The sequence below is a fragment of the Heteronotia binoei genome, chromosome 14, assembly GCF_032191835.1.
Source record: "Heteronotia binoei isolate CCM8104 ecotype False Entrance Well chromosome 14, APGP_CSIRO_Hbin_v1, whole genome shotgun sequence".
In the NCBI taxonomy this organism is placed as follows: domain Eukaryota; kingdom Metazoa; phylum Chordata; class Lepidosauria; order Squamata; family Gekkonidae; genus Heteronotia; species Heteronotia binoei.
The window spans coordinates 44866114-44889141 of NC_083236.1; the positions used below are offsets into that span (position 1 = coordinate 44866114).

At 41.5% G+C, this 23028-nt stretch overlaps 1 protein-coding gene across 1 annotated transcript in view; it reads right to left on the reverse strand.

The window, feature by feature from the left end:
* Positions 1 to 23028, reverse strand: part of CMTM4 (CKLF like MARVEL transmembrane domain containing 4) — a 40945-nt gene that overhangs the window by 12231 nt on the left and 5686 nt on the right. The window contains exon 2 of the mRNA XM_060254414.1: positions 6546 to 6722. Coding sequence (XP_060110397.1) covers positions 6546 to 6722 — 177 coding nt within the window. The remainder of the gene's footprint in view (positions 1 to 6545; positions 6723 to 23028) is intronic.

Consider the following 23028-nt stretch of genomic DNA (forward strand, 5'->3'; position numbering starts at 1 on the left):
CTCAAACAATTCATTCCAGGGCAAAATGTACTGGTTTAATTTGTACTCTTTGTCTGTTGATTATGTCAATGCTTTGTTTAAAATAGTTTTATTGCAGGGTTTCGTTTTAATGGCTGTTGCCACTTTTGTTAAAAGCTCTGAAAGTGGCCTTGATTGCTACTATGCTAAGAATGCAGGGTACACAAATACTTCAGGTTAAATAAACAAACACAGATTTAAGCCCTGAGACAACAACAAGTGCAACTTCAGTTCTTGCTTGCCCGAGTCACAGGCAGAAAGATCCAACCAGAGATCCCTTGGGCAAGGTACTGCAGGTCATAGCTGTTCAGAGAATCTCCAAGCTCTGTTAGCCACACAGCTCCTTCTGAAGAGAAACATGGGGATCAGTGAGGAAAGAGGGCCTCCTCCAAACACCCCAAGTTGGAATAGGGTTGCCAAGTCTGATTCAAGAAATATCTGGGGACTTTGGGGGTGGAGCCAGGAGACACTGGGGGTGGAGCCAGGAGCAAGAGTGTGACAAGTATAACTGAACTCCAAAGGGAGTTTTGGCCATCACATTTAAAGGGACAGCACACCTTTTAAATGCCTTCCTTCCATAGGAAATAATGAAGGATAGGGGACCTTCTTTTGGGGCTCATAGAATTGGACCCCCTGGTCCAATCTTTTTGAAACTTGGGAGGTATTTTGGGGAGAGCAACTGGATGTTATACTGAAACTTTGGTGCCTCTACCTCAAAAAACAGCCCCTCCAGAGCCCCAGATACCCACGGATCAATTCTCCATGATTTTCTATGGGAATAAGTCTCCATAGGGAATAATAGAGTGCCCAGCAAATATTTCCCTCTCCTCCCCCCACTTTCTGATTACCCTAAAGTGGGGGGAAGGCCTCCAAACCGGGGGATCCCCTGCCCCCACCTGGGGATTGGCAAACCCTAAGTTGGAAGCACTGCCAAGAGACAGCTCAGTTCTCTCTAGTCTAAATCACCTATCGCCAGAGCCTTAGCATTCTTCTAAAAGACCTGTCTGCCATGCCAAAGCCACATGAAATTCCGCACATAAAGAGAGGAAAGGAAAACAACTCTGCAGGCTGTGTGGAAAAGCCATCCATAAGCACACAGTGTATCTTAAAAATTCAGTTGCTGGGACAACTATTGTAATCTCGTCTCTCATCCTGTGGGAGGGGGGAAATGCCATGTGGCCCTTTGCCATTTAACATGTAGATTTAGCAACCAAACTTACATTTCCCTTCGAAAATAAAAGTCCATTAGAGTCCCATCAGGCCTTATTGGCTGAGTGGGCATCAGGTCAAGGACCTTCCCGGAGGACTCCTTTGCGGCCATTGTGGTGTAAGGGGGGTGGTATAAGTGGGGAGATCCCTTCTCACACTTATGACAAGGACATCTTCTCTTCTTTTTCCCTCCCTCCTGAGAGGAATTCAGCCATTTCCCCTTATCTTCTCTCTCACTTTCCTGATAAAAAGACAGCTTTAAGCAGGGCTTTTTTTGTAGCAGGAACTCCTTTGCATATTAAGCCACACACACACCGATGTAGCCAATCCTCCAAGAGCTTACAGGGCTCTCAGCACAGGGCCTACTGTAAGCTCCAGGAGGATTGGCTACATCAGGGTGGTCTAATATGCAAGGGAGTTCCTGCTACAAAAAAACCCCCTGGCTTTAAGTGTTCCCTGGCCCCAGGAATTGATCCTCCCCACTCAACAGCCTCAGTTGTTTCCTCTGCTTAATAATGACATTCCCAACCTGCTGATGGTTTTCACAGCTCAAATACTTCAGGATCCCAGTGTCCCCAACTATTTCATTCTCTCATGTCCACTGCTTTCACAAAGCCTTGTGTGTGTTCTTCAACTTCCAGGAAATGGGACAAACTGTTTCCCCACTCCCCAGCACATGTTGCCAATGTTAGTCTCACTAAAAAAGCCTCACATGGAAGAGGTGAACTCACATGGACCTCAGGAACTCTATTGTGAACCTAAAATTGCTGGCAACTGATCCCAACTGAGGCCTGCTGCTGTATTGTATCTGTCTTTAGTTTGCAGGAGGTCATAGGGCTTACATTCAGGGCTTTTTTTTTTTAAGCAGGAATGCACAGGAACGCAGTTCCAGCTGGCTTGGCATCAGGGGGTGTGGCCCAATATGCAAATGAGCTCCTGCTGGGCTTTTTCTACAAAAAAAAGCCCTGCTTAAGGTTATGCAACAGATAGCTGTTAGGACAGACAGTAGAAGCGGACGGTGCTCTCCCACAGTCTCATTATGGGGGGCGGGGAGGAAACAGTCAGCCAAAGTAAGCTCAGAGCAGTTTCCTGAAAGGCAGATGGTGAAAGGTAGGGGTCAATATTAGCCCCAGTCTAACCAGTCGTTCCAAAAGGTGTTGTTGGGTTTTTTAAAGCTTATAACCTGCAAGATAGTAATAAAGAATATTCCTGAAAACAGAGCACTCGATCCCTCACCACTAAGTAGCCACAGCCGGTCTCCAGACATGGAGAAAAGAGCTGCCAAGCAGACTCAGGCCTCTGGGCCTCTCAGTGCAGTAATTCACCACTGGTCAAAGAGCACATTAGACCTCTTGGCTCCATACCAGTTTTTACATCATGAATGCTCAACTGTGTGTTTCTCCCTGCCCCTTGCTGTAGCTCAATTTCCCTGATGATTGTTCTATAGTAGCACTTTTTGGACAACTTTTCTTATAAACTCCCCCCCCCCTTTTTTTTTTTGCCTTCAGTTTCCAATGTGTTCACTTTGCTGTTTATTATTTCCTCATGTGGGCTTTCTACAAAGCATTTCCTGTTTTAGATCCAAGCAGAAACTAACATTTGAAGGCAGATCCCAAATCCCTGAACACCTGACATTTCCAGGCAGAAATAGGAACAAATAGAAATGGACTTATGCTGACTTGAAATGGGTAAAACAATCTTCTTCTCAATTTCCATTTCACGTGCAGGTTGAAGGGGCCTAAACGCACACACACACGCACACAAACCTATTTAACATTAGAGTAATTCTGACACCTACCACCCCAGAGTAAGAAAATTAAAGCTCCAAGGACTCCAGAACAAAATATGTCTGTGCTTCATTTTGGTGTTAGAAACTGGGGCATTTATATAATGCAATCCAGTTTGGCACACGACCGAAGTTAATTTTTAGGCACCAAGAAGGTCAGATGCCAACATTTTTCATTGCAATATGTAAGAAGGGGTAAAAAAACAAGCTGATACTGCAGTTCACAGAACAGCATTTAAAAACTCAGAATAGACACAATGATTTTCTTATATGGTTGGCAATTATGGGTCTTGTGTTTATATTAGACGGAAGCCAAGAGTCAAGTAGTTTTAGCCAAACCCAGCATATAATGGCACAGCATCTCTAGCTTCCTATTTGGAACTTTCCTTTATGTTCCAGCACACAAAAGCTGTCAGAAGTCCTTTCCAGAAGGACTGGAGGAGGAAAAAACTAAATGCAACAGCTGCAACAAAGGGATAAGAAAATGCATGTTATTGATTGGTGCTAAAATGATACTTGTGTGCATTTCAACAATTTCTGCTATTCAAGCACAAAACTCCCAAGACAGTTTGTTACACCACCATTCTGGGTGGGGTTGCCAAGGTCCCCTGGCCACCAGCAGGGAATTTGGGGGGGGGGAGGGAAGAGTAGGGTTGCCAGCTCCAGTTTGGGAAATTCCTGGGGATGGAACCTGGGAAGGATAAGGATCTCAGAGGGGTACAGTGCCAAAGAGTCTACCCTCCAAAGCATCCATTTTCTAAGGTCTATAATCTTTTGAACGATACTTCATCTAGTGTCACTGAGAAAGTGGCTAAGTTTCTTTATTCTGTTTTAAAGGCCTGCCAGAGGATCTCATAGAAATAGTTTATGTTTATGCTTTTCCTGATGTATATGTATGCAAGCATTCTATTTTATCTTTTTTTATCTTTTTTAAACCAATTTGCTCTGATATATATATATATATATATATATATATATATATATATATATATATATATATATATATATATATATATATAATGCCAATAAAGGCTAACTTGACTTGATTTGACTATTTAAAAAGCCCTGCTCCAAATCAACTCTTAGCAACACTTTCCTAGACTGCAAGAGACTCGTCTTTTGTATGCTAGCTGGTATGAGTTATCCATCTCCTATCAGCATGCTTGATATTTTCCTGTGAGCCTCTGGGCTCTCCCTTTCATCTTTGCCCTGCCTTACTTATACTGTGAGCCTCCTGGACAGGAAGGAACAATGCCACTTCTGTTGCTGTGTCCTGGCACTAGGCAGCAACAGCCCCCCCCCCTTCTGATTAATTGTTAAAAACTGGGTAAGGGCTGTGTATTTCCCACTCTGTTTACTAACCCTGCAGACCTTCCACCTGTGCTAAAGTGTTCCTCAATAAGTTATAGCTGAATCATTTGTTGGCTACACGTTTCCCATTGTACTGCTCCCAATTTAAAACAGGACCTACTCAAGTACGTAATGGGGCATAAACTACACACGCTACAAACGCATCCAGTGTCTACAATTCAGTTAATCAAGTACTCAGAGCTGTCTAAGCTCATCTGGAGACTAAGCTCATCCGTCACATTCCTTGATGCTACTTGCATGCATCCTTGCTGAGCTTGGATGCATTTAAGCATCACAAAAAAGAAAACGGAAATTTCCACTATCATCTCCCCTCTCCCCCCAATTCTTATAGCAAAGCTGTCAATCTTATCCAGAAGAATTCACTTTCCTCCTGACACAAAATTTTCAGCTTCCCCTCCAACACACCAGAAGGGAAGGTATTGCTGAGTGCACCTTCCAGATACTGAATTTCAGAAGAATATTTTGAACAGCACACAGTTTAGGATGAAAACTGGAGCGCAGTTGCCAAAAATGCTGCTGCAGTCAGAACTTTATAAATAATCACCCTACACAGCAAGCAAAAGAGTCCAAAACACACTGTCGTTTATGACAAAGGCTAGCTGAGAGCCACTAAGTGGCTGGCCTACTGTTCATTTGAATGAAGCCATTTTCAATAATTCAAAAGTTCTCTGCTTGTGTGCCGGACCTCACACGAGTCTTTGAAACTGCACACTCTGGAAAGAAGGGTATACAACAGTGGCTTTCCTGCAGCTTAGAGATACAGGAGCAGACATTCCAATCTACTAGCCTCTCATACATATCATTAGAAGGGTGGAGGCCCCCAGAAAGGATACAGAAGCTCTTGGGAACTACAATTCCCAAAGGTCTTGGTACCCAGAAGTATTTTGGGTAGTGTCCCCATGCACAAGGATCCTCCAGGAGCCTGAAGAAACTATAGTTCCCAGCAATTTGCAACACTATACTGGGGTACCTTAGTGCCACAGCAGCAGCCCTTCTCATTTACCCTGCTCACAAATGCATTTTAGGGAAAAGAAAGGGTGGGTGGGAAAGAGTCACAGCTGGGAAAGACTCCAGGACTTACCACATCCCCTAGCTGAGGAAGAGGTAATCTCTAAAGTCTAGTTGGAGCCAGTGTTTCCTCTAAGCTGAGTTAGCTCACAGGTTTTTAGCCTCCAGCTCACACATTTTTGTCTTAGCTCAAGAAGGATGACCCCAGAGCACAATAATTTACACAGTAGCTCACAACTTTAACACCAGTAGCTTACAACCTCAATACCAGTAGCTCACAAAGTGGAATTTTTGCTCAAAAGACTCCGTAGCTTAGAGGGAACATTGGTTGCATCCCCTGTCATATGACTGGGAGCAGGACAGGAAGTGATGATCAGGATGAGCGACTTAATCAAGGTCTGATACGAATCAAACCCAAATTACCTCATTTTAGGCAAGCTACTCCAAACTCAACCAAGGAAACTTTGCCCAAAGATGCAATTTCCAATTAAACAGAATCTATTGTTTAACATTGCATTGTCACTTTTTCTTGCTAGCTGTTTTCCTGTGCTTGGTATGTGGAAATTTAGAAAAGGAAGAATTCCCCACCACTTTATCTTCCCCTGCTGGATTTTTGCATTTTAATCTCCTGTTAAGGTACAGGACCAGGGCCAGCCAGAGGCCTCCCACTCCTCCAACCTGTGGGTCAATCTGTTTCTAGATAGTTCAATTCTAAAATACTACACTGTTCTCAGAATAGTGTCCATTGATAGCCTACTGATTTACAGGGCAGCTCCCTCAATTCATAGTTAATTTTAAAACTGTTGGTTGATATTGAACAGTTAGAAAATTGCAAACTGTGCTTTCCTCAGTTGTGAACAATGACTTATACTGAAGGAAAAGTCTGCCGAGCAGTATATGCATTAGATGGGGGGAGGGGAATCACTTTTGGACACAATTTCAGCTTTATATACTTTAACATTCAATATTTCATAAAGCTTATTGCATCGGTGAGGTTCATGCTGAACATAAAGTGGCACAAGTACTCCACTTAGTGCAAACAGCATTTATTAAGGGTCTCAAATTTCTGCATAAGGGAGGCAGAGCTTAAAGTCTAAACTTCAAATGTTTATTCAGCTATTTTTATAAAGTGAAGGTTTGGATGAGGACTTACTGTAATGTTCCAGTTGATCTGCGGTATTCTTGTGTGGAGATTCAGACTGAACATAAGCAACAGAACTCCGGTAACGACGGATGCACTACAGCTGACGAATTCAAAGAAATAAAGGCCTTCACAGGGGGAGCATTCCATTATGGTCTCTATGCAGATGAAGGAAATCAATGCCAAAATCTAAAGGGAGGAATAAATGGGAAGAAAATAAAAATGGATCTGCGACATTTTTAAGGTGGCCTCAAATAATCCTGAAATGTTCCTGGGCAATTCAGTATCCAAGAATGTACACAGCAACTTCAGTTTACAAGACAGTACATGACTTATAAAAATAAAATATAAGCTGTTTGCCTTTTCTTGTGTACCAAATCACATGGGGGACACCCAATATTCAATATTGGAATTCATTAACATTACCTAACAGTACTATGAACTCTTATACTTTTGTACAGTTCCACTTAATCAAGCTATGATTCAAAGCCAGCAGAATTTTAAAGAACAAGATTTCAAGAGTTAAATGTTTTCATCAGAAGGCAAAATTCCATTTGATGTTAAGCCAGGTAAAAGATTTACTATATGCCAATGACTCTCGAAAGCTGATACCTTGAAAATCTTGTTGGTTTTAAGGGTGGTACTAGATTCAAATCTTGCTATTCTCCTGAATACCAATATGGCTACCCACCTGAAACCTGAATCAAGCTAAGAACAGGAAGAAACTGGCAAATTTAGAGGTGAGTATAATGAGAGTGCCCCTCAGTTGTGTGCAAAATCCAAGAAAAGGCACTTGAGGTATCCTTATACCACAATGAAGTTTCCATCCTGATCTAATTTTTCCCATTTGAAGAAAAGCCATCAGTTAGAGCAGCTGGCCTCACCAGGCTGATTTGAGATAAAAGATCACACTTCATGCGCACACTAGAAATCTCATGTAAAATAATTCTAAGAGACGTAACCAACATACAGCTAGTTACTTTTTTCTCACTGCTACTAAGATGAAAGAAGACAAACATAAGACAAAATTCCATTTGATGTTAAGCCAGGTAAAAGATTTACTATATGTCAATGATGGAGCCAACAGACAGATGCCATTTGCAACACCACCAGTTTTTTACCAGTACTCCTGGCTTGCACCAAAGTCAGCAGTAAAAATCTATCAGACGCTAATTAAAACAGATTTTCTTCCTCCAGATTAGCATTACTACAAATCAGCTCTCTCATTTATACTTTCAAGAACTTAAGGGGCCTCTGCATATCTATAGAAGCGCTAGCTATCCAAAGTTCACCTGGTTGTTTCTTCTTACGTAAGTCACACACTAAATACAAAATTACTGCAGTTTAATGTGCATTACAGAACAAAGCCACACCTTCAGTCTTAAGATAAAGAAGACACATTGGAGAAATAAAACCTACCAGTAATTATATTTGCAAAATGGCAAATGGATTGTTAGTAGATATTTTTAAGAACATAATATCAATTACAATTTTTAAAGTCCAAGCATTGAGACTTAACCATATTCGTACTGATTTGGCATTGAGACTTACTCGTACAGATTTAACATATATGCAAAGGCTGCAAGGCCTATTGTAAAAGGAGCCCCACCTGTGTTCCAGTGGCATGTGGCAATACAATGGGGGGGGGGGGGGCAGGAAGACCTGTCTCCTGTTCCCCACCACTAGAGCTCTCTAGCATTGCCCCATGTGTGATATTAGGCGGGCACAAAAACCAAAGCAGGATCTTCATGTTAATATGACTATCTAGGATTCACCCAAAACTCTTTGGAAATTCTTTGGCTCTGATATTATGACACCACTGTGTTTTGTGTCAGAAGTGGGGTTGGGCATCAGTGCACTGCTGACAAGTTTGTCCTCACTCCCAATTTTTTTTGCCAGTTGTGACTAGAGTTGCCAATCCCCAGTTCAGGACTGGAGACTCCCTGGTTTGGGGGCCCTCCCCCCACTTCAGGTTTATCAAAAAGTGGTGGAGAGGAAATGTCTGCTGGGAACTCCATTATACGCTATGGAGACTTATTCCCATAGAGTATAATGGAGAACTGATCCATGGGTATCTGGGGTTTTGGGGGGGCTGTTTTTTGAGGCAGAGGCACCAAATTTTCAGCACAGCATCCTGCATCTCTCCTCAAAACACCCCCCAAAGTTTCAAAAGACTGGACCAGGGGGTCCAATTCTATAAGCCCCAAAAGAAGGTGCCACATGGAGGGAAAGCATTTTAAAAGTTTGCGGTCCCTTTAAACGTGATTGTCCCTTCAACTGTGCTTGTCACACCTTTGCTCCTGCCTCCACCCCCAAAGTCTCCTTCCCCACTCCTAAAGTCTCCAGATATTTCTTGAGTCGTACCTGGCAACCCCAGCTGGCACCCCTAAATTGGGTGGATCCTACTCCACCCTAGTGCTTTACTGAGCAAAGTTTGAAGACTTCCTCCAGCCTGAGCAGCTTTCCTTCAACTTAAGTGGCTCTTCTGTTGGAGGAACAGCCACTTAAATTGGAGGAAGGCTTCCTGGAGGATAGGTGGATCAACCCCAGTTAGACCAACATAAGAGGTCCTCCTTAGCTTTCTTTTCCTGCTCCAACTCTCCAAATTCCTTCAATATTCCTTTTATCCAAGGCTGGCCTGCAGTCATAACAGGTCCAAGAACTGATATTTCGTCCAACTGCAGAAAGATGCTAAAGTGTATATTTTTTAATGGTTCTAGATATCCACTTTATTTCTATAAAACACAAAAGCCATTAGCCCTAGGGCTATGTAAATGAACTGTATCTGTACCAGATCAAGTTTGGCAAGCAGTCTGAATTAGCTGCTACTGTCAGCATTTCAGAAAAATGAACAAAATGTGTTTCAAGACATATTAAACCTCAACAGAAGCTTTTGCAGGAAGATGACTGCTACCACTTTTTCCCTTATTAAAGATAAAAATTTGCTGTGTTTTATTTTTCAATAAATCAAGGAACATAATAACTACAAAATGATTCTGTTATGAATGTTTTAAAAAACAGCTTTACTGTTTATCTGAAAAGGCCCACAAAAAGACTTATTGTGTGGTTCAATGACATAATTACACATGATTTTGGAAAAACCACAGAATAGTCAAAATTTTTCCTCCTTAGAAATGCCCACAATATTTTAGTAAGACCATCACACTATCAGGATCTATTTCCTGGTGGCTTAAAGCTACTGGACAGCATAATCAATACTCATGTATGGTACAAAGATGGAGAGGGGAAATTACACTTTAATGAAATATCTATCAAGGTATTTTTTTTTTAATCGTGCATTTTAGAGTTACTATTTTTTCTTGTCCCAATCTCAGTAAGTCCTACTCAATGAAAAGCGGGTGTATTTCTCATACCTAAAACAGGTGTGCAAATATGAATATTTTCAATAATATGGCTACAGTGCAGCTCTGCTCCTCTAAGAGGAGAAGCAAAAGGAGGATTAATTTCTCACCTGAGCTTGAGCTCATATCACTAAGACTGGATTTACACATTCTGTTTAGGCATGAAAGACACTTTTTAACTGAATCCTAGGAGTCCCCTATTGTATGCTCAGGGGGCCAAGAAAGGGAGTTAATTGCAGTTAATACTTGTAAGACATACCACTCTGCTGCCAAAAAAATACCTACATGTGTAATGGAGAACTCCACGTTACAGCAAAAGCATGGGATTAAATAAAACAATTCCCTTCAATCGTCTGCAAAGCAAGACATCTTTTTTATCCAAGAAAGACTCTGAATTTAGCAAAAGAAAGTCACTGGATCCAAACTATGGACTTTACCAAGAGATTTAGAAAGGAAATCAGATACACTGGCTATGGCTTTGGGCATGACCCAGACATGTTTCTTATCCCACCCCAACATGGATTACAATGTAATCCCACCATGATGCAACTAGGAAAGTTAGTACTGTGTCCTATATCCAGCATCACTCTTCAGAGCAAAAATTACTAAACAATCAAGATAACTGAAGATAAGAAATCAAACTGAAACAATCTGTGGACGAATACAAGAACGAACACCCATTAAGCAAGAACTAAAATCCTACTTGAAAAAGGATAATAATACCTGATCCTACATTAAAGTTGGTCAAGAGACAGAGGAAGAGACTGATCTGTCAGAAACAGCCATAAAAATGGGCAGATTTCCAGAGACAGCATTTAAATTGTACCAGTCAACACGTTAAGGCATTTAATACAAGGCAAATCAAATGAAAACCAAACATAATAGCCATGATCCAATGAGTTACTCCAGGCTCTATGTACAACCAGGAAAATATGTGTCCTTCAAAAGTGGACATCTGTGCCATATCACTGTATCTTAACAGGCAAGTCAGTACAATGAGGAAGGCATCTATAGCTATTCTAATAACCTCAGAATTGCAAAAAAAAAAACAAACACCCAAAACCCACCCCTTTTAACAACCCTAATCTCAGTGTAACAACCTCTCAAAAATTTAACAGTAATATTTGAATATGCATGTTATTCCTCCCCGCCCCCACAAAAAAAAAATGCCAGGGTTCAGGCATCATTTAGGTTTTTGAGGCAAATTCTCTTTGCCATACAAAACAAATCCGAGCCTAGCCTGATCTCATTCTGAAGCTAAGTAGATTCAGCCATGGTCAGTATTTGGATGGGAAACTACCAAGGAAGGCTGGGGTTGCTTTGCAGATGCAGATGATAAAGCATTGCTGTTCATCACTTGTCTTGAAAACCCCATGAGGTAGCAGTAACCCAAAAGAGCATGCAAAAATGCAGTAGCCAGCAAAAAGCAGCAGATAAAGGTGGCAGCTGTGACGAGAAGGCAGATAACCCAGAGTCAAAAGAGTGGGATAGGATGAAGGCAAGCCAAAGCAAGCAGTGATGCAGATTGGGGGGGGGGGGGGTGCAATTTCCCTTCCCTGCAAGTCCCCACAGGAGCCCTGGTTTCAATTTTTTAAAAAAAAACTCCCCCCTGGCTTCAATAGTGCCATACCCAGCTTGAGAAAAACAAACCACTGATTTATTTAAAAATGTATACCCTGTCTCTTCACTATAAAATCCTCAAAGCAACACACCGCCCTTAAAAATACATCAAGGAAAATTATTTAAAAATAGCTGACAACAGCGGTATAGGATTTCAAAAAATCAGCAGCAGTAAATTCCATAAAAATGGTTGTCATTAAAACTTGATATGAACAGAAGATGTTTAGCCAGGTGCCTACATGACAGTAGTAATGGCCCCAGACCAATCACTCAAGGGATGGAATTCCAAAATCAGGGTAAAAAGGTAAAGGTAGTCCCCTGTGCAAGCATCAGTCATTTCCGACTCTGGGGTGACGTTGCTTTCACAACGTTTTCACAGCAGACTTTTTACGGTGTGGTTTGCCATTTCCTTTCCTAGTCATCTACACTTTCCCCCCAGCAAGCTGGGTACTCATTTTACCAACCTCGGAAGGATGGAAGGCTGAGTCAACCTGGAGCCGGCTACCTGAACACCCTCTCTCTAGTAGCCACGCATCCACTTGGGGGAGAAGGGTCTCAGAGGAAAATCTTGATTTTCAGGAAGATTTGTAATGGCACAGCTGAGGACAATCCTAAGAAGCCCGATCTTCAATTACTTATGTTCTGATAGGTTCAAACTAGAAACCTGAATTGTGCTTGGAAACTAACTAGCAGGCAATGGAGGACTTTCCATTGTTGGAGTGAAATGATCACTACAGCATGCCTCAGCTAAACAACCACATTCTGGACCAGGCAACAAACTCAGCCTTCATGTGGAATGTTGGTTCCACACAACCAAGCTGTAAACCAGGGCAGGGATCCTAGGATGCCCTTCCTCAGCACAGCAGTAGCTCCACCAGCCTAATGGCTTTCTTCAGTGGATATGATTGTCAATCCCCAGATGGGGGCAGGGGATCCCCCGATTTGGAGGCCCTCCCCCCCTGGTTCAGGCTCATCAGAAGGCAGGCAGGGAGGGAAATGTCAGCTGAGCACTCCATTATTCCCTATGGAGACTGATTCCCATAGGTTATAATGGAAAATTGATCAATGGGTATCTGGGGCTCTGGGGGAGGGCTGTTTTTTGAGGTAGAGGCACCAAATCTACAGCATAGTATCCAATGCCTCTTCTCAAAATACCTTCCAAGTTTCAAAAGGATTGGGCCAGGAGGTTCAATTCTATGATTCCCCAAAGAAGGTGCCCCTATCTTTCATTATTTCCAATGGAAGGAAGGCATTTGCAAGGTGTGTGTTATGGCCAGAACTTCCTTTGGAGTTCAATTATGCTTGTCACAACCTTGCTCTTGGCTCTACCCCCAAAGTCCCCATATATTTCTTGAATTGGACTTGGCAACCCTAACAGTGGAAGAGGGGAGGGTGACTTCTGTCTTCCCTCCTGCTACAGGCTTCCAACTAACCGAGTCTTCAGTTACCATGCTGTCCCTTTGGGTCTGCTGATCTGAAAAGAACCTGGTTTGGGGGGGCAAAGACAGCTGCAATGAGAGGGAGGGAGGAAGCAGGAAAGTTGCCTTCTAGAATGACTCCATTTGGACTGCTCAGGATTCAAGCCTTGATCTTTGACATGGGAGTGGACCCCCACCCCAAGCTGGTCAAATACCATCTTTAGGTTCCAAAACAGCCACCTGCTCACATTACCTCATCCGGCTTAGAATTCAGTTTACTAGTATTAATCCAGCCTATTACTGACTCCAAGCTATTCAGAACTTCCACAGCTACACCTGGATCATATGAAAATGAGAGGCTGAGTTGGAGGTCATCTGCATGCTGGAGACATCTCAGATCTCCAGATGAATTCTCCCAGCAGTTTCTAATAGATGGTAAAATGTACAGGGGGGCAACATTAGATCATGTGGGCTCATAAAAGTTGTTGTGTAATTCTTTGGATTTATACAACCAGTATGTTTTTCCTATCTTGTAGCGACAACTTAAAATTTCTTGTTCATTTATTTACGTTCTTTAAAGATCTGGGCAATGTTTTATTTTAATGATGCCAAACTTGTACAATACATTAGTTAAAGAGCCGCTTGGCAACTGCCATGTACACTAATATGTCAGTTTCACAGATCTATTAACTATTACCCACTGATTATGATAAATTTTAATCTGGCTCTGTAGAACACAGGCTGGTTAACCCCATGACATTCTTTCAGTGGCATCAAAATTAGCAATCCATTTTTTAAAAACAAAACATCTATATGATAAACCAGGCTAATAGACCAGATATATATTTATAGAACATGTCCTCTTAGAAAATTATATTTTAAAATTCAGTTGCTATTTGAAAATGCCATTTATGTTAATTTTGTTTATATGCTTTTTTCTGGATCTGGAATTAGGGACATAGGTGTGCAAATAAATTATTTTTTATGTTCTTGGTTTTTATACTAGCACATGTCAGCACAGCTACTGTCTGACTAAATTATGTTATTTTCTTATTAGTGATTTTACTTTTAAAATAAATTGTGTTTTTTATTCTAAAACTTATTCCTGGCATCAGATACACTGATGATTGCCGGTGACTACATATGAATTCTGATGTGATATGGAGAAGGGGAAGTGCTATGGTTAACTGAAACTACTTTATCTGAATCAATTCCTGCACTTAACTTAAATCATGCAGGCAGAAAACAGAATTCGTGAGAAAAATTATCTGAAAGCAGAGTTGATGCCATGACTCTGGCACTTATCAAAAAACAAACTATTGGGCATAAAAAGCTAGCCTTCTTTTCTATTCTTCAGCTACAACAATGAAAGGCAATTCAGACAGAACATCAAAATCACAGACTGTCAGTATGCTATAGTGTTGACCTCACATATGGGAAATGTAGGTTCAGATCTCTGCTTTGACTTGAAACTCACTAGGGAGCCTTTGGCAGGTCATGCCATGACAAGCACAGGTATAAAATGAGAACTCGGCAAAAGCCATCCTGGCTGTCTCAGAGGAAGGCATCAATCAGGGAATTCTTCTACTGCAACTCCAACATGAACAGCTAAATATTGCGCATGCTGCACAAAACAGATACAGAAAGACAAGACAACATCGGCCAACTCTGGCATTGGGCAGAATCATATGGAAATTCACCCCGACTTGTGTCATGCATTATAATCACAATTCAACGCCCCTACAGTGGCCACAATACAGGACCAACACCAAGTGACAAGCCAGTCAGATATTAGGTGTACTATGCTGCCCATGTGCACTGCAGACTCTGGTCGTTTTTGCACTTACCTTATTCCGGAGCGACGTCCCTCTTCACCGCTCCGCAGAAGCCAGAAGTCCCGCGGCTTTTGCATCGCAAATGTAAACTGGTGAAGAGGGACGTTGCTCCAGAATAAGGTAAGTGCGAAAATGACCTCTGCGTAGCTTGTAGTCGCTCATCCAGTAACCATGACAAAGGCTTCCCCAAGGAAGTTACAATGCTTCTACCGGTCACTCTGCACCAACAGCTCTTTGTTTAAAACACCTAATAGACAGTGCAGTTTTTTGTTTGAACTTTGGCAGGCTTTCTCTGCACCAGAAGATAAGGGCCACTTGGCCATGTGGCTATGGCTTATGGAACATGACAATTTCCCTTGAAGAAAAGATATCTCAGGACTCCCCAGCAGGTAATTTTCATATGGTAAGCTCTCAGGTGAAGCTACCACCATCATAGGTGTGAAGTACCTCAATACTCCATTTCGACTGGTGCTTGCACAGGGGACTACCTTTATCTTTATATAATAGGAAACAGTTTAGCTGAAATGCATAAGAACTGAACAGTTTGCACAGAAAATCAACTGAAAACTAACACAAGTGAACTTGAACTCCAGTTTTACAAAAGTAGATCCATTTGCCGATGAACGTGGGGCAAGAGGCTTTTAGAATTTTTGCATAGACGAAGAAGTTCACATACAAGTTCTATTTTAAACTAAAAGCTATCATTTTATCCTCAAAGATTCCTGTTTAAGATTAGTCATACGGAAATATCAAGTATCCAACTACCAATGCCAGAGTGGGAGAAGAATTTTAAGGAGGGGGATAATCGAGAGCATAGTGTGGCCTAGAAGGAACCCATTAGAACAAGAATTTTAACAGCTTAAAGTATTTGCAATCCCAAGAATCCACAGTTTGCAATCTGATGGCCCCCTTTAGACGCCATGCCTTAAAAGGAAAACTAGTCTAGACACGCTGGAAAAATACATTTTAAAAGTACATGCATTCGCTGCGAAACTAAGAACACAGTCAACTTTGCAAACATGCACACACAAAAACCCATTTAATAGTTTCAGGATGCCCCTTCCATTTTCAGTGTTAACCCTAAAGCTACTTGAGAAGAAATATTACAATGCAAAAGTATGAGAACATTAAATAATTATTTGGCCAATGATGAACCAGACGTGGTGACCAGGCTTCCCAGAGGTTTTCATTTGTCCATTTGTTTTTAAATCCCGTTTAGTATTATGGGAAGACACAAATGCAAAGTTGCCTTCTTGTGTCAATGGATGGATGGTTCCACATTTAAAACAAAAAGACTAACCCTACTTTCTAACAATAAATTAAAAGGATGAATCAGACCAGAAAGGCCCTTAAACAATTAGAAGATTATTTATAAATCAGAATTGTTTACAGAATTCAAAACTATCCTGCATATTAAATGAGTGCATCAAACTATATGTTAAATAAACAATAAATATGCACAGCTTCATTTATACAATGTTTGAAACAGGTAAACTCTTGAAATGTTAAGGAAATGTAGCTCCAAATCTGCAAGACTGTGAAGTTCAAATAAGTCCACAAAAGCTATCGGCCCACAAAAAAACTATACTAACCTTGTGGAGTGTCTTTTAAAAAAAAAAAACCCTGACTCTCTCTCTCTTTTTCTCTGTGTGTGCAATTTAAAATCTGCTTTAATCTAATGCCCAGGAAAGTAACAGCACCAAAACAGCTGTTCTGGGCTTAGAAATGCCAAATAATATTCTTTTCTCTCTTGGCTCTTTCTTCCTTTCTTAATCGTCTGCTTGAGATAACTTCAAAGAAGCAGTTCTCTGGGGCTAATAGCAGATGGAAAGGCATGTATATTTCTATCACCAACACAGCACAGTGGAAACTTCACTCCCACACTGCAACCCTGATTTTGTTTTTGTTTTTTTAAATACATTGGGACTACCAATCATAGATCTCCCACTTAACATGAAACTTGCTCAGCAATGAATTAAGTATGTGTAATTCCAGTTCTATAAAAAGGCCAGACTCCCACTGAAGATCAACTACAGAAAAGGAAGACTGACTCATTCCCAATTGCCCAGAAACCAGAAAAGTGGTAATTTGCAAAGTGAGTTATTAAAACTTTCACTGTCTCTAATTTGTTATCTCATATTCTGTAACATGTTACATAATAAGATGTAAATAGGTTTGCAAGTAGCTAGTTACCCAATCACCTGTCGCACACATATCAATCATCTTCAAATAACTAGGAGAGTAAAATTCACAAATGCTGGGCATGGGATGCGTTTTCTGTCAGGCTAGAAAAGACACCAGTGGGCATGGGCAGGCTCGCTGGGAAAAACTTTCCTGCGCTCAGAATTTCAGGGAGCTTATTTCCAAGGCTGAACATTAAACAAGAAGAGATTACATTTCTGAGGTTTGACACCAGCTGCTGGAACTGACTCCAGTGAACTCTGGCTAATATGGGAGACTTGGGCTGCATCCATGCATTGTTGGATATGATGCTATCGCTGTATTCTGGCAGTCACTGACAACTGGATTGTCTCATCCACAAAAGGAAAATCTATTGTAGGTCTACTGCAATGTTTGTAGTTATTATCAACTTGCTCTCTCCCTCCACTGTTTTCGACTAAGTAATTTACCACTGAGTTATGGTAGATCTTGCCTAAGTTAGTTTCAATTTCCATTGTTACCTAATTTATGTAATTCTAGCCTACTACATAGTTATTGCACATCTTGTGCTCTCTAAAACTGAATTGTTCTTATTTTCGTGGTTTAAAACTATTTTGTCACCTACCTTGAATAAACAACAAGAATCCAGTTGCAAATTACTGTGATAGTACACATCAAATAATGTGTGGATGTGGCCTCAGACAATTGTTTTCCCACAGTTCCAGCTATGGAAAAGGACCAAGGCTTTTATTTCCTTCCATGAGTAGCAGAGAACAACCTGAATTCTAGCACTGAAACATGCTCCAGTGTGAAGACTTAGGTTGCTGTTTCTTCTGTCAGAAAGAAAGTGTGTCTAATGCTGCATTGTATCCAGATTTTTAGAGCTCCAAAACAAAAGGGGTTTCATTTTAGCTCAGAGCCTCATCTGTTATAAAGCCTTAATCCTTTTAGCTTACTTTTGATGAGGACCCTTCCCGTTTTAAAAGCTGAGCAAGTACTAAATAGTCAACTGGTACTTCCATCCCAGAATAATACTATATAAGATAGAAGCACCTCCCAGCATAACTGGGTTATTACTTTATGTCAGCTGTTTCATCAAGCCTTCAGGATCAAAAAGTGAGACAGAATTAAAACAAATTATGCAGAAGATTTTTTTAAAAACATAAATGTGCACCACCATGCTTCTCTCAAGGATGTAGCAGCACAGAAATCTAGAGAATCGCCATCTTCCTGTGGGTAAATTCGGTTCTCCTAATAATTGACTCTGTAAGGAGGTAAACATGTTCACGGGGCATTGCAGGGTAATGTGGCATCACTTGAAGCTTCAGGTTCTTAATTACATTGCTACCAGTCCACAGAAGCATCAAGTCTCAAAAGTCAACGACAATAAATAAGCCCATCTTTCACAGCGCCGACAGACAATTAAACAGGCTTCAAAAATAACTAGGACTGGAGAGAAGCACAGCAAGAAAATGGAAAATGACAGTTAGAAAAAGACACAATAACTATGTGATACCATTTTGTGAAGGAAGCTAAATATAGAAGGCTTTGCTTAGAAAAATTAGTAAGAGGCAACAATGAAACCAGTGGAATAAGTTCCAAAAGATTAGCCTAAGGGAGTAAAAAAAGAAAAGAAAAAGAACCTTGTAGCTTCTTAAAGACCAAATAACTTGTTGAAACATAAGCTTCCATAGATTTCATCTGATGTGCTCTAAGGGGCATCATGTGGCATGAGCTTCCACGGACTAAATTGCACTGCATCAGAAAGCCGTCGACACCGACAGCCACTTACATGCATAATAAATCATAGGGTCTTTAAGGTGCCAGAATGCTTCTCAATATTCTAGTGGAACGAAATTCAAAACAGACAGACAATGCATCTAAGTTTTATCTAACAGCATAGTAGAGAATTTTAAATAGAGCTGTGAGGAACTGGGGAAGAACAGCAGCAATTAAGTGCCCAGGAAGGGGGAAAGATGCAGCTGTAAACACTACAAGCAGATTGTTGGGAAGGGAGAAGCAGGTAGTTAACATCCTGTAGCACTCTCCACAAGTTTTATTCATCCAAAGGTAATCTCAGATCTACAACCTTTGGAAGAATCTCAACGATGCCCAACAACCTATACCAGGTTTTCCCATTTTGTACATGTCAAGAACACCACAATGATGATGATATTGGATTTATATCACACCCTTCACTCTGAGAATCTCAGAGTGGCTCACAATCTCCTTTACTTCCTCCTCCACAACAGACGTCCTGTGAGGTAGGAGGGGCTGAGAGAGCTCTTTCAAGGACAGCTCTGAAAGAGCTATGGCTGACCCAAGGCCATTCCAGCAGCTGCAAGTGGAGGAGCAGGAATCAAACCTGGTTCTCCCAGATAAGAGTCTGCACACTTAACCACTACACCAAACTGGCTCTCAACATTAAAGCTCTTGTCATGCAAACTGCTTACCGTACAGCAAACTGGGACCCAGTACGAAACAGAAATGGCTGGTTCAGCCTGGTAATGCCTTTGAATCTAACAGCTCAGAAGCTAGGTGGAAACTTTGGTAAAAAGAATCCAACCCAACAATGGCAGCATTGACATGTCCTCTTAATTCCTTGCTATTAGCCAGTTTATCATTAGAACTCTCTGTCTGGGACAGTGATGCTCTGTATTCTTGTGCTTGGGGGGGCACAGTGGAAGGGCTTCTATCCCCACTGGTGGACCTGTTGATGGCGCCTGGGTTTTTTTGCCACTGTGTGACACATAGTGTTGGACTGGATGGGCCATTGGCCTGATCCAACATGGCTTCTCTTATGTTCTTACTGTCATCCCAAGCTTGGCTTGTCAACCACAAAGAAGGAAAGTCTCTTGTTCCCTTCAGAACTCCCTCCCAAAGGAGATTTGTTTGTCTGCTTCTATCACTGTGTTTTTGCCAGTAAGTCAGGGGTGGAGAACCTCTGTCCCGAGGGCCATATACGGCCCTAGAGGTCATTTGGTGTGGCCCTTGGAGATTGCTGGATGGAACTGAGCCATGTGGCAGCCTCCCTGTGGCAGCACTGTGCAGCAACCTCCCCAGGGCCAGGCAGAGATCACAGGACCCAGATGTACTGTGTGGCAGCCTCCCTGGGTTCAGTTTGCACTTGATTATCCCAGATGGTGTGGCCTAATATGCTAATGAGTGTGTGACCTAATATGCTAATATTAGGGGATGTGGTCTAATATGCTGAGTTCCTGCTGGGCTTTTTCTACAAAAAAAGCCCTGGCCCTATGCATTTGCCTAGGGCGGCAGGCCGGGTGTTTGTGTGTGTGCCGAATTAGGCTCTCCCCACATGACTTCAAATAGAAAAACAATTATTTGCTTTAATTTTGCTGGCCTGAATCATTTTCCCTTGGTGGAACACTGTTTTTTAAGTTGATAATTTTTTATGGCCTGCGAATGATGTTATAGGTTTCCCACCCCTGCCGTAAGTGAAGACTTCTTTGTTCTGTTTGGCATTCCCCCCCCCCCCCCCCCCAAATAACTGTTTTTGGCCTCCTCCTTGGTTTGGGGATTTTATGTTTGTACTGTATTATTATATCTGTACATTCAGGGCTTTTTTTGTAGCAGGAATTCCTTTGCATATTAGGCCACACCCCTCATGTAACCAAGAGCTTACAGGGCTCTTCTTATAGGGCCTACTGCAAGCTCTTGGAGGACTGGCTACATCAGGGGTGTGTGGCCTAATATGCAAAGAAGTTCCTGTTACAAAAAAACCCCGTGTACTTTATTTTAAATGTTTTTAATGCCAAAATAGTTTAATGTTTGCCACCTTGGAGATCCTGTTTGGGTGGAAAAGTTGCATAGAAATGTTAATATATATATATATATATTAGGATGTGCAGCTTTTTTGTTCCTGCTCCCACAGGAAATGGAATGCAATGAAGTATTTGCTGAACAGATAAGAAACCTCCCACAATTAACATCAGCACACTGTGTCCCTTTCCCTAGGCAGCTTCCAGTTTAAACATTTCCCTTTAAAAGAGGAAATCTAGGCTTGTGAAATGTGAACTTCCAAATCAAATCAAGAAAACCACAGGGGGACTCCACCTGTCTGAGGTTTAAAGATTGTCATTAAAACTTTGCACAGCCAAAATGACAGCCAAAATGGCCTACTGCAGGCTCTGGGGGGAAAAAATGGAGAAAAAAGTAGGATAGAGCAGCAGAAACCTCTCTGGCAAATTACTTCAACATGTTCAATATCTGGCAGAAAGTACCACGACAACCTGCAGTGAACAATTCAAAACAGTCAGTCACTGCCGTCACCCACAGATGACAGTATGCTTCAAGGAAATCATACACCATAGAGGAGGATATTGATACGCATATAAAACTTCTGAGCAACAAATATTAGCTCTGGATTGCAAAGTGGACAAACATTTTAGAACTCAGAGAGTTAAAGGGTCCCCCCCACACTGAGTAATCAGAAAAATTACCTTCTACCCTGAGTTGAAACAAAGCCACTCAAAAATGTGTTTTGAATTATGCCCCCCCAAAAGTACAAGTTTTCCACTGCAAATTTCTTTAGAAACACATTTCAGACTCTCTACTTCAGTGACAAGGCTTCCCGCCACAATGTTTGAACTGCCTGCCAATTATGTGCCAGTGAACACCCCAAATTACAAAATTGCTGGCCATATATTCTTTCAGAGCAGGGAGGCCTGAAATAGATCTCTTCTGCAGTTTACAAAACACCACAAGTTCCTACCAAATGGAAAGAATGAGAAGTGTAAATTTTAGTTCGCAGTTAACAGTTGTGTACCTGCTGAAATAAGTCTCCTTTAACAAACATAGAAAAGATGGTTTTTTAAAAACTAATCTCCAATGTGCACAAACAGCTGACAGTCCCCTATAAATAGCCTGTTATGACTAAATTATCTATCTGTACTTTCAGTATTGACCTACTGTATCTTGTCATAAACTGCAAACCTGGTTTTGCACCTGATATTCTTTAAGTTGCTTCAATAAAGCCAGATTCTGGGTGCCAGACTGTAATATGCTAAAAGAATTTGAACATAAGCTGAAATTCAGACAGTCAGTCATTCATTTTGACACATTGGATTATTGCTGGCAGAGTCCCTGGATGTTGGAACAGGGTGTATGTATATTGTGATGGCTTGGGAAAGCAAGGGCTTGTATCATGGAAAAATATGGAAGGGAAATGGAACATACATGCAGTTGAAGAAATATAGACAGATAGCCACAATGAATGACCTACTGCTGTAACATGTAAAGGGATCTCAGCTCCAGTCATCGGAATTCTCACAAAACCATTTTCCACTTTCAGCTATCCACAGGTTATTTCCTGTCACTCAGGGCTGTCTTAATGCATGAGCCTGATGGGCACTTGCCCGTGGGCCCCACAAGAATAGGGGCCCCATATTAATCTGTGTATGATGCAGTACTAATAACCATTTACATTTTTATTCCTATGAGTAGTTGTCATAGGGGCCAAGTACAGTGCTTTGCCCAGGGCCCATAATGCTGTTAAGATGGCCCTGATGTCACTGTGTTTAAATTCTGGCACAATGATACCAAGCAAATCTTGTGAGACATGGAGAGAACTGGCATGGCTTAATGAAGCTGCAGTCCTGCACTGCTGCTAAAGCCTGGATTCATGTACAACATGCAAGAAAGACACATACTGCTTGCATGTCACTTTCATCTAATTCTTCGTTTTCAGTATTTTCGTTCTCAAGACTTAAAGGTAGAAACTTCACTTTAAAAATAAAAAGAAAGCTGAAATATTCTTAATACTGCTCAAGCCACTTTACGCTTCAGCCTATACAACAGGAGTAGCCAAACTTGTTTAACATAAGAGCCGCATAGAATAAACGTCAGATGTTTGAGAGCCACAAGGGAAGGAAGGAAGGAAGGAAGGAAGGAAGGAAGGAAGGAAGGAAGGAAGGAAGGAAGGAAGGAAGGAAGGAAGGAAGGAAGGAAGGAAGGAAGGAAGGAAGGAAGGAAGGAAGGAAGGAAGGAAGGAAGGAAGGAAGGAAGGAAGGAAGGAAGGAAGGAAGGAAGGAAGGAGAGAGGTAGAGGTAGAAAGAAAGCAACTTTAACTTTAAATGCATTC